Source organism: Pinus tabuliformis, chromosome 3_1, assembly GCF_031772625.1.
Source record: "Pinus tabuliformis cultivar Carrire ecotype Pingquan chromosome 3_1, CPIR1, whole genome shotgun sequence".
Lineage (NCBI taxonomy): Eukaryota > Viridiplantae > Streptophyta > Pinopsida > Pinales > Pinaceae > Pinus > Pinus tabuliformis.
The window spans coordinates 162414928-162426393 of NC_142301.1; the positions used below are offsets into that span (position 1 = coordinate 162414928).

Below are 11466 nucleotides of genomic sequence, written 5' to 3' on the forward strand. Positions count from 1 at the left end.
GGTTTCATAACACAGTGCTACTAAGAGCAACCTCACAATAAAACGTCTTCGGCGTAATAATTAAACTATAAAAAATATCATAATTAATAAAATATAGTAATAATTAAGTGTTAGAAAACATTGTTATTAAAGGGACTGGTCTGCGCTGCGCTGAGCCGACTCTACACCTAGCATTGACTCTCGGCCCTGCGGCCGCCTGAGGGTTTCCGAGCAGCGATCCTCAGCTCTCTCGTTGGACTGGCAGGCTAATCCGATCTGCAAGCTGATCCAAGCGAATATGCCCGGTGAGACCTGGAGGAGCTCGATCCGTCCGAGCTGAGTCTTCCTTCATGGAGTCCTCTTCTCCCTCTCCCGCCGAAGCAGAGGCCTTCTCAAATCTTCTGAAATCTCTGCCAAAAAAGAAAGCCCCTGAGGTTTCGAAATTCGTGAAACGTCTTGATGACATCCCGGAGATCTCACTCCCGCCTGAGAAACCGATCCAGGTTGCCCTTTCTTTGTCTGAACGTGCCTTGGTGGGACAGTTCACTGGTCTCTGGCCCTCGCCCAGATCCACTGAAAGCTGGGTCTCAAGGAACTGGGCGCCCCTGATATCGGGCAAAGTCACTTCTTACTTTCTGGGGAAGGGTTTCTTCCTATTCGAATTTTCAGAAAAGGAAGACAAGGATCTGATCTTCCGAAATGGACCCTATTTCATGGGCCCCCAAGGATTGTATCTCAATAAGTGGACGCCAGACTTCGATCTAGCAGTCGACGTGCCCACTGCCGTGCCTGTATGGGTTAGATTGCCTAATCTGCCAATGCATTGTTGGAACTGGGAATCCCTCAAGCATATCGGAAATACCCTGGGTAAATTCATAGATCGAGCTAACAACAAAGATCAATATGACTGCGCGAGAATTTGTGTTGAAGTCGATCTTGAGGTTGGGCTCCCTGAGGCAATAAAGATCAGAGTTGGCAGTTGGACGTATCTCCAAAAGCTGGATTATGAGCAGTTGTCGTTCAAATGTAGGAAGTGCCAAGTCTATGGCCACTTCGCCAGAGGATGTCCAAAAAACACAGAACCAGAGAAAGGCAATGAGGACGAGTGGATGCAGGTCAAAAGGAAAAAAAACAAAGCCCCAAAAATAGAAATGCCAACGGGAAATCTCTTCAAATGGGATCTCAAAACCCACACAGGGAAGAGCAAGGAAACAGATTTATTCAACTCAGCTCAGCATCAGAGGAAGTCCACGAACTAGAGACACAAAAGAAGGAATCGGCCCAAAAAGAACCCCCTCAGGAACCAGAGAGAACAGATAGCAAAACAGACAGAATGGAGGACTCACCCTCAGAAGAGGCTGAGGAAGTACAAACCTCAGAAGATTCAGAAGAAGAAGGTGAGATAGGAGAAACACAAACTTCGGCCAGAAGATCTTTAAGGGGCCGAAAATCAGCCCGTGAAAAAAGAGAGCAGGAGACATACAAAGACAAACTGCAAGGAAGCCAACCCACTATTGAGAAACTCCTGGTTAAGACTCCGAAGATGAATAGAAACCCGCCCCAGAGCTCTAAAGGAGCTCCCCACTCCAAAAATAAGTAATGAGAATCGTCTCCTGGAATTGTAGGGGTATGGGGAGCAAAATCAAGGAAGAAGCAGTAAAAAATTTGATAAGATCGGAATATCCTGACATACTCCTCATCCAGGAGACTAAAATGGAGGACAAGGTCTTCCTCCAAATAGGAAAAAATCTCTGGAAAAAAAGTGAAGGGCAAGCTGTCTCAGCAAGAGGTGCCTCAGGAGGCCTGGGTACCCTTTGGAATCCAAGCAAGATCACAAAGGTGAAAGAGATCGCCAACACCCATTGGTTATTCACAAAACTAAAGCACGTTGATACAGATGAGATCCTTTGTCTCTTTAATGTGTACATCCCGGTCAGCGCAGGAGAAAAAAAGAATTGTTGGGATTCTATCAGAGAGCTGGCAGACTCTGAAGATCTAGCAAATATTATCATTGTTGGGCTCCAAAAGTGGCACTCATTACCATACATTTTTCACCTATGCTTCCATTATTTCGCTCACTATTCATCACCTTGTCACTCCATTTTCCCTACTATTCACCATTAATGGGTCTCATTTATATTTTCCAAATATTGTTTATTTTTAAGCATTTTTGAGAGAAATTCTTGATTAAATATTAGAAAATAATATATTTTACTTTATATATGCAAAGTGGGTTGTTTTGGTGACATGTGTAGGTTCCAAGGAAGCTTCCAAGACACCTTTATGTGGCCTTGAATGATCAAATTCGAATTTGATAAGATAAACCTCATGGAAAAGATCATGGACCTCATGGAGGAAATCATGGAGGATAGGGTTATGTGTCTAGATGGTTGAGAAATGTATGGAACTAAAGAGAGATTAGTGGATCATCATTATGAGTTTGTTATCTCCTCTCATTGTATAAATAGGAGTACCTCCTCCATTCCAAAGGGAGGACTCTTAGAGCATTGTATCCAACTTATGATGGCATAGAATAAAGCTTCATTTTTCACACATTTCCATTATGTAGTTTTTAGACATAAGTTTGCTTAATGTAGTATATGGAATAATTTGTCTTGTTCTTAGGAGAATTGAGCTCACTCTAAAAGGATGAGAGAAACATTTTATTTCATATTATATCTTATTTCATTTACTTGTTTAGATGTTTGAGGATTTGTTTGTGATTGATGAATGAGTTTTAAATTAGAATCTAATCAGCATATGAGAGGACAACTAAGGGTCTAAGTTAGACTCTCTCTCTCTATTTGATTTGTATGATAATTGAAATTCATTCTTTTGCTTTTATGTTTCAAGTATCATATGAGGAGATACCAAGAGTCTAAGTTAGGCTCTCTCTCCAATGATTTATATGGTAATTGAAATTCATTCTTTTGTGCTTTTATGTTTCAAGTCATTTGATTTCTTATGCTTGTGGATGAATCTTAGTTTAGTTTGGATTAATACATGAGAGGACAATCAAGAGACTAAGTTAGTCTCTCTCTCTGCTTGAATCTGAACAATGATTAAGTTCATTCTCCTATCTTTATTTTAAGATTCTGGTTTTATGAATGATTTCTCTATGATACTGTAGGGAAGGACAACCAGGACCTCCTTAGTTAGGAGCCTCTTCCCTTGCATATTGTATTGAATCTTAAATAATTTCATTAGACATAGAGTTAGTTGCCTACTCTTGCATATATATTGTTGGTACCATCACAAGCTTACGAGTTTCCCTGGTCGATATTTTATGCAGCAATTTAAGCCCAATAAATTGCCCAACAATCATCGTTGGAGATCTTAACCTCACGCTATCTACGACTGAAAAACGTGGTGGAAGCATAGTAAGGGATCCAGCAAGAGAGTGGGTTGAAGACCTACTCCAGGATTGGGACATGATCGACATCAAACCCTCGTCGGGCAAATATACCTGGTCCAATAAAAGGCTTGGCCCAGGCCACATCGCTGCAAGGTTAGATCGATTTCTTGTTCAAAGTTCTTTTTTACTTCTTGGTCTAGATACTAGAATGCATATTCTTCCATGCAGTGTCTCTGATCACAGGCCCATTAAGCTAGAACTCTCAGCTCACTGGGATAAAGGCCCCACTCCTTTCAAATTCAATCCTCTCTGGATCAAGGAGCAATCCTTCTTGCAACTAGTAAAGGATATGTGGAAGCAACCTGTTAATGGCTCTCCGTTCTTTGTGTGGGAGGAAAAACTCAGGAAAGTGAAGGCAGCCCTTAAAGTTTGGGCAAAATCTCTCCCAAATCCTACAGTGGAAAGAAAGAAGTTACAAGAGCAGCTAGAGATCCACCAGCATAATTCAGAAAATGAGGAGATCACAAAAGAAATTCTCGGAAAAGAAGCAGATCTCCAGCAAAAGTTGCTCAAAGCAAGCCTGGCCAAGGAATAATATTGGAGGACCAAATCTCGCAGACTCTGGCTCAAGGCAGGTGACAGAAACACATCCTTCTTCCATAAATAAGCCCAAGCTCGGAAAAACTCCAACAACATCATCGAAATTAGGGAAGAGAACGCTATCCACAGAGACACTCAAAGCATAAAAAATGTGGCCTTTCAACATTTTAAAAAGCTGTATAATGAAAAAGAGGGATAGGCTCAAATGCCATTGACTGTAAATGAGGTTCCCAAGCGGATTTCTATTAGAAAGAATCAGTTCTTGGAAGCAGAAGTCACAAATAACGAGATCAAAACAACTCTCTTCTCTATGGAGCCAGACAAGGCTCCAAGGCCTGATGGCTTTACAACAAGATTCTTACAGCATTGTTGGCAGATTATTGAAAAGGATTTGTGCAGGATGGTCCGGAAGTCTCAAAATTGTCAGAAGATAGGGGGAAGCACTAACTCGGCTTTCTTGGCCCTCATCCCCAAGGAAAGAGGTGCAAACTCCTTCTCCAGATTCTGCCCTATCTCCCTCTGTAATATAAGCTATAAGCTGATAACAAGAGTGATAGCGAACATGTTGAAAACAATCCTCCCGGACATTATCCCTGAGAATCAGGGGGCTTTCATTCAGGGAAGGCAAATAGCAGACAACTACACACTGGTTCAAGAAGCAATCCACTCAAGTTTAGCCCGGAAGGAGCAAGGAATGGTTATCAAACTTGATCTTGAAAGTGCCTTTTGTAGAAATTTTGAATAATTTAACACATATTCAATGGATATTATCCTGATCATGTACTATTGCGGAAAACATACACAATACATAATCTCCTCTGCGTTGATCATCAATATAGCAGCATCAATAACAATAAAACATCAAGAGCATTCACACATTAACACAGTATGTATCCCGGGGAAAGCATCTCGCTAAAAACCCCAACTATCTGTATATTAATGATTGAGTCATGTAACATTACACAGCATAATACTTCTCACAAGTATCTCCACCTCTGTTACACACAATACAGCTCAGATCTGATCTCCAAATCTCTTCCACTGCTTGCCTGCCTCCACTGCTCAATACCTGCTCAAGAATTGATGAGAATGGCTCACCAAACTCGTTTTTCACCTGCAAAATAGTCACTCACTCTTTGTTGGACGTGAGCACAAGCTATAATGTGGGCAAATACGTGAGCAAACTCATTGGCATACTCAATCCCTTGATTGTGCAAGATCTGGTGCACAACTATAGTCACAACTGATAGCAATCTGATTCTCTACCACCTGTCCCTGTTGAACTGAACATGCACTGACATGCAACTGAGTTAACTGATGTATTCATTAGTTGTATTATGAGTTAATAACTTGTGAATTAATTAATAACTAATTCACCCAACTCATCTCTAGTCTATTTGCCAGTTAGACTAAATACAACCAGTTTAACAAAGCTAAACTGAACACAACTCCATCAACTCCACAATCAACTCCACCAAACTCAACTGATTGAGTTCTAACTGAAGTCATGCATGCAACAACTCAACTGACTCATAAGAAAAGCGTATTTCCTTCTGACAGCTGCATGTGCCACCTCTGTAGCTCAAACTGAAGTGCTCCAAGAGAATAAGATCAAGTTTATAGTCCAAATATTATTATGAGACAATAATATTTGACTTTTCTATTTTTGACATCCAGTCTAAAAATAGACTTTGATCACTCACACTTTCATAAAAAATAGAAGTCCATCTATTTTTTCCCAACTTGATCGATCATCCATAAACAGCAACCTGTAATCCATAGACATGATCCATATGTCTAAAAATAGACATAGTCTAAAAATAGACTTGCGCCAAAAATAGCCTGCGGGCCCACTTAGTGAAGGCGACTCTTTTCACTAAGCTCCATCATCTTGTTGCAATCTCAACACCTTTGATAGGGTTAGACACAGATTCTTGCTGGAGGTCCTTCATAAATTTGGATTCGAGCATAAGTTCATCAATTGGATCAAGGCTTGCATTAGTGAGCCATGGATTGCCCCACTGGTGAACGGGAGAGCCATGGACTTCTTCAAAGCCTCAAGAGGGCTAAGGCAAGGGTGTCCCCTCTCCCCCTTGCTCTTTGTCATCCAAGCATCATTGTTAAGCTTCCTTTTGAATAGAAAATAGACAGAGCAAGTAATAATGGGAATAAACATTGCAAGAGGAGTAAAAAGCATAAACCATGCATTGTTTGCAGACAACACTCTATTGCTGGGAGCTGCTTCAGTGGTCTTGGCAAACTGATTTAAAGAGGTAGTGGATGACTACTGTGCAGACTCAGGAAGTAAGCTTAACAAAGGCAAATGTCAAGTTTACTGTTGGAACACCTCTGCCAGATTGACTCAAGCAATTTCTATTTGTCTTGGCTTCACAGCCTCCTCTACTTGGACTTCTTTCAAATACCTGGGGCTTCCTGTCTTCCAAAAGAAGATCCTCAGCAGAGAATGGATGCCACTACTGGATAAATTCAAGCTCAAAATCCAGTCCTGGGGATATAACTGGCTCAACCTAGCAGGCAAGACAGTTCTGATAAAGTCTGTATTGAATAGTCTGCCTATCTTTCAGGCAACAGTTATGATGGCGCCCATGGGTATAATGAGGAAGATGGATGAGTACATAAAAAAAAAAATTCTGGAAAGGGGGCAAAGGTAATGAGAGAAAAATCCCATTACTAAACTGGAAAACGATCTCTCTGCCCAAGTTAGAAGGTGCCCTAAATTTTAAAAATTTCAGTATCCAAAACACAGCGATGGGTGCCAAATTGGCTTGGAGAATCATCGCTCCAAATCTGGGTTGGGCACAACGGGTTTTGTGGAAAAAATATTTTGGAGGGCAGAGATTGCGCTGTCTGAGTAATCCAAAGGGAAGAACAGGTACGTTGATCCACAAACTATGTCAAAATTCCGCAGCTCTGATCAGACAGCACGCCCATTGGATCCCAGGGAACGGACAACGAATATTCATTTGGGACGATAACATTATGGGAAGTGATCCGTTGGCAGAAGACCATTCCTTAGCAGCTCTGAGAGAATGGATGAATACAGAAAATATCAAAACTCTGTGGGATCTGTCCCTTTGGGATAAGGACGAATGGTGGCGGTGGAAACATCTAGAGGTGCCTGCGAATCTTGCTCAGGATTATGTTGTTCTCCTATCCCATTTAAAAGGCAAAGCTCCATTAAACAGAAGAATAGCCGACAACAGAGGTTGGGGATCAATCCCAGGCAATTACACCGTGTCGAAGGGATATGCCCAGCTCACTCGAATCCCCAGCGCACCGCCTGACCCGAGACCATGGCAGGGGGTATGGTCTTCTGCTACGTTGCCCAAAGTGGATACATTTTGTTGGCTTCTATGTCATCATAGAATTCTGACAGAAGACAAGCTTAAAAAAATAGGGCATTCAGGGCCAGCCCGTTGCTCTCTGTGTGAAAATCATGAGGAAAACGCAGCACACATGATGTTAACCTGTAACTTCGCTTCAGAATTATGGAAGGAGGATTTAGATGCATGGAACATGAAATTTGGTCCATTCAATCACTGCTCAGAGCTCTTTTCCAATTGGAAACGAATATATCCAGGTGGAGCCGCCCAGGACTCACAAATCAGAGATGCTTGGCTCGCCCTGCCCAAGCTAATTTGCTGGCATATCTGGCTAGAAAGAAACCAAAGGATTTTCAAGAGTAAGAAGAGAGCTTCTAAGTTAATCTGGGTTAAAATTAAAAGCCATCTTAAAGAATGTATGGGAGATCAGTTAAGCATAAAGGGCCTCACTGAACAAGATATAGCCTGGGGTGCCTCCCTGGATCTTCACTTCTCAGATATTGAAAAGAACCCCCCTCCCCCCATAAAGTCCTGGCAAATTTGCTTAAATGATACAGAGTTTGCCGAATTCTGCAACAAAAAGGCGAGGAAAGCCCTCTTTTTTGACGGTGCAGCTAAAGGAAATCCTGGCAGTTCTGGAGCTGGTGGGGTCATTAAAAGTGAAGAAGGTATAACGGAAGCTAGATATGCTTGGGGAGTAGGTGTCAACACCAGTATTCAAGCTGAAGCTCTAGCTCTCCTACAGGGTCTCAAGGTGATCAAGAATTTGGGAATCAGAGAGGCAGTAGTGTTTGGAGATTCTCAGATCATCATAAACGCCATGGTGAACAAATCCTCTCCCTCTGATTTAAGACTTTCCAGATTGCTGAGCAGAATCAACATCCTCTCATCCTCCTTCCAGAAGTTGGAATTTCTTCACATAAAGAGGGAAAACAACAAAGAAGCAGATGCTGAAGCCAATATAGCAGTCCATCTCCCTCTCGGAAAATGTATAAGAGACGGAGAAGAAAGTTGGGATCCCATCCCCTAGCAGATCAATAAGAATGTATTACTGTGTATTGCTGAAGCAGTTTGTTTGTATTTTTAAATTAGGACAGATTGGAAATTCTGCAAGACGAACAACATGTAAAATCAACAAAATCTTTAAGAAGACAACTATATGGATTCTGGATGAGGCAAAAGCTGAGCCTCTCCCCCCATTTTGTAATTTGAATTGAGGCATTTCAGCCAAGAAGGAATATATCAGTCTAACCGTTTCTTTAAAAAAAAAAAAAAACATTGTTATTAAAAAAAATTGTGTTATTAGAAAGAATACAACAATTAAAAAGAATGATTATAAATTAATAAATATTTATTGTTAAAAATGTCCATGGGTCTTGGATAGACGATGGTCGGGTGCTCTATCAAAACACTCCTTGATGTGAAGTCACTGGTTCAATTCCCTGCCTAGACCGTGATCGGATGCTTTATTAAGGCACTCCTTTATGTGAAGTCACTTGTTCAATTCCCTGCTCGATTGGGGTGATATATTGGACATGATGAAGATGTAGTCGTGCTAAGCTATATATATATATATATATATATAATGAATGGAAATAAAATATTAATATGAAAAAATTCATATATATATATATATATTTTAAATAATTAATTAATGAGGAAGATTGTTATTAGAAAAAAATATCCTTATTAGAAATAATACATCAATTAATAGAAAGAAAATATTAATTTTGGAAAAAACCATATATTTAAAAATAAAAAATAAAAATTTGGGTAATTAATTTACGAGGAAACTTGATAATAAGGTTTATATATATATATATATGTAATGGTTTTTAAAATATTATATATAAACCTAATATTTGATTTTAAAAACTCTTAAATATGGTATATACACATATATTCTTATTTTTGTTTGTAGAGTTATTAGATATATTTTTAGTTTTATATAGTTATTAGTTACTCTAATCATGGATTATATGTTGTGGTTTAATATCTTGAAATGATACAGAAAGATTTTATTTGTATAGATTTAAATTTTGGTAGATATAGTAATTGAATATTATGAGTTTTTTTTTGGTAAGGTAAAGATTTTATTCTTTGAACTCAAAAGTATACATCATAATATATCGAAGGTTGTCATAGTATGTTATTGGGAAACCAGACTATAGACAAAACATCAAATTTAGCAATAGCCAATTTTTGTGCTTATCCAAATACAAAAACAACAAAGAAACCAGTCTAATATGGTAGGCCTCTTGAGTCATGCATAAATTGAAAGTAGAAAAACATGGAAATAGAAAACAAAAAAGGGGACAATGTAGAAACCATCATTAAGAATTATCGAATTCAGAAGCCTCCACAGGGATGGGTTCCTTGTTGCTGCCTAGGGAGCAACCTGGGTTGGGGGGATGCCCAATTAAGTTTATATTCACCCGAGCATGTGATCCATAAAGCTCATCTGCAGTTGCATATCATCCAACATTGGAAATATTTCTTGTTTAACTTCATTCATGTCAATCAAAATGCTTCCCAACAATAATTTCAAGTGTCAATATATGTCAAATGTGTACATGTATTGACTATAACAGTCCGTGGTGTGACCCATGTCTAAAACCTAGTCAGCCACATCAACCAACACTTCCAAGTTGGTCAGAAGGTGACACTCGTCAACCATTTCCCTCCAACTTTGTAATCTCCTCTTGGACATGTAGAGAAGTGTGTTCCCTATATTTAGTTGTTGAGCTCTCCTCCCATTGTTAGGCACAAGAGCCACCTTTCTCATGACAATAAGCCATGTTGCATTAAATATGGGCTCATGGAGAAAGCATTTTAACCCAAATTTCATTAGACATTGTCTGGCTGGAGTGATTATAGATAGGTTGGCCACAAAAAGGGGAAGTCGAATGGGGCAAGCTGAAGGGGGGATTGAAGCACTGGTAGTCCATAAGAGTCTAGGTCACATGAGAAGCCCAAGGAGGTGGACCCAACAATACCACAACCTGTTGGAAGCAATGTTAACACTGAGAGCGAGGTGAATCATTATTAAGCCAAATTTTACTTTCTATGCCAATTTATATTTTCTCTATTAACTTGGCAATTATTTATGTGAGCAACCACCATAATAACATGTGTAGTAGTATAAATCGACACATAAACACACACCATCAACATAAAATGCATACACATATGGACACAGAGATTTAATGTGGAGACCCAAAAGGGAAAAACCATCAATCTTTGGTCATTATGATGTAAATTATGAGCTTCTACTCTATTTCATCATCTCTCTTTGTGAGCTACCACTCATAGGAAGCACCAAATCCCTTAGATTGTTTCTAGCACCCACTAACAGGAAGCCCCAACTCCCTCCTTTGCAGACACCTAATCAACTTACCATGAAGCACAAACTTCATGGATTTATGCAAGCATCCAGTTACAGAAGGCACTGACCTCCAAACTCTCCTTAGACACCCACTAGATGGAAGCTCCAAATCCCTGTTTTGTAGGCTCTAACCCACACTCGATAAGGAAATCACCACCCATTGTAATTGGCAACCACTCTGTCCGATTTCAACTCTATGTTCATAAAACTGGCCCTTTGATCTGGCACTCACTCTGCTTGATGTTATTCTCTGCTCTTCACTAATTATCAACCCTCTATACTTCTCAACAGTAAACACTCAGCCTTCTCCTCACTCTGTTCATTATGCACCAACATTATGTTTAGTCTGCAACAACACTTTGTTCTCTACTCTCAACCCTCTTTCAACTGCATGCATGACACTCAACCCTCGATCCTCATACCCTTTGTATGATCATTATCTCTATGATTTTCTTCTCCTAAGGCACACACGATCTTTCTTAGCAACGCTCTCTCACCCAAAGCTCAACTCTCCACACAACTCACCATCGTACTTCATTCCCCCACTACACAATTTCAATCCTTAGTTTTTTCAATTGTTACACAAGAATCAATGTTGTAACTTATGCACATTACACTGCCCGAGTGTACTGTAATATGGCTTATCCTTATGTTGTTACTTTCGATTCTCAAACTTCTGCAACATGCTACCAGTGATTTTAGTATAACAATATGACTCTCCATTCTTATTAATTGATCGTGATGCTCATAATGTACTTTAGCATGGCTCACTTAAATTGTGATCAAATTTACTGCACCCAACA

General features: G+C 39.8%; 1 protein-coding gene across 1 annotated transcript; it reads left to right on the forward strand.

Annotated features, from left to right (window-relative positions):
• The first annotated feature begins 329 nt into the window (after nt 1-329).
• On the forward strand, nt 330-1238 carry LOC149186296 (uncharacterized). Its single transcript, XM_089409287.1, has one exon. The coding sequence runs from the start codon at nt 330-332 to the stop codon at nt 1236-1238; it is 909 nt and encodes a 302-aa protein (XP_089265413.1).
• The last annotated feature ends 10228 nt before the right edge of the window (nt 1239-11466 follow it).

What these genes read in the sequence shown, in the direction of transcription:
- LOC149186296 (XM_089409287.1), top strand. Translation starts at nt 330, where the DNA reads ATGGAGTCCTCTTCTCCCTCTCCCGCCGAAGCAGAGGCCTTCTCAAAT.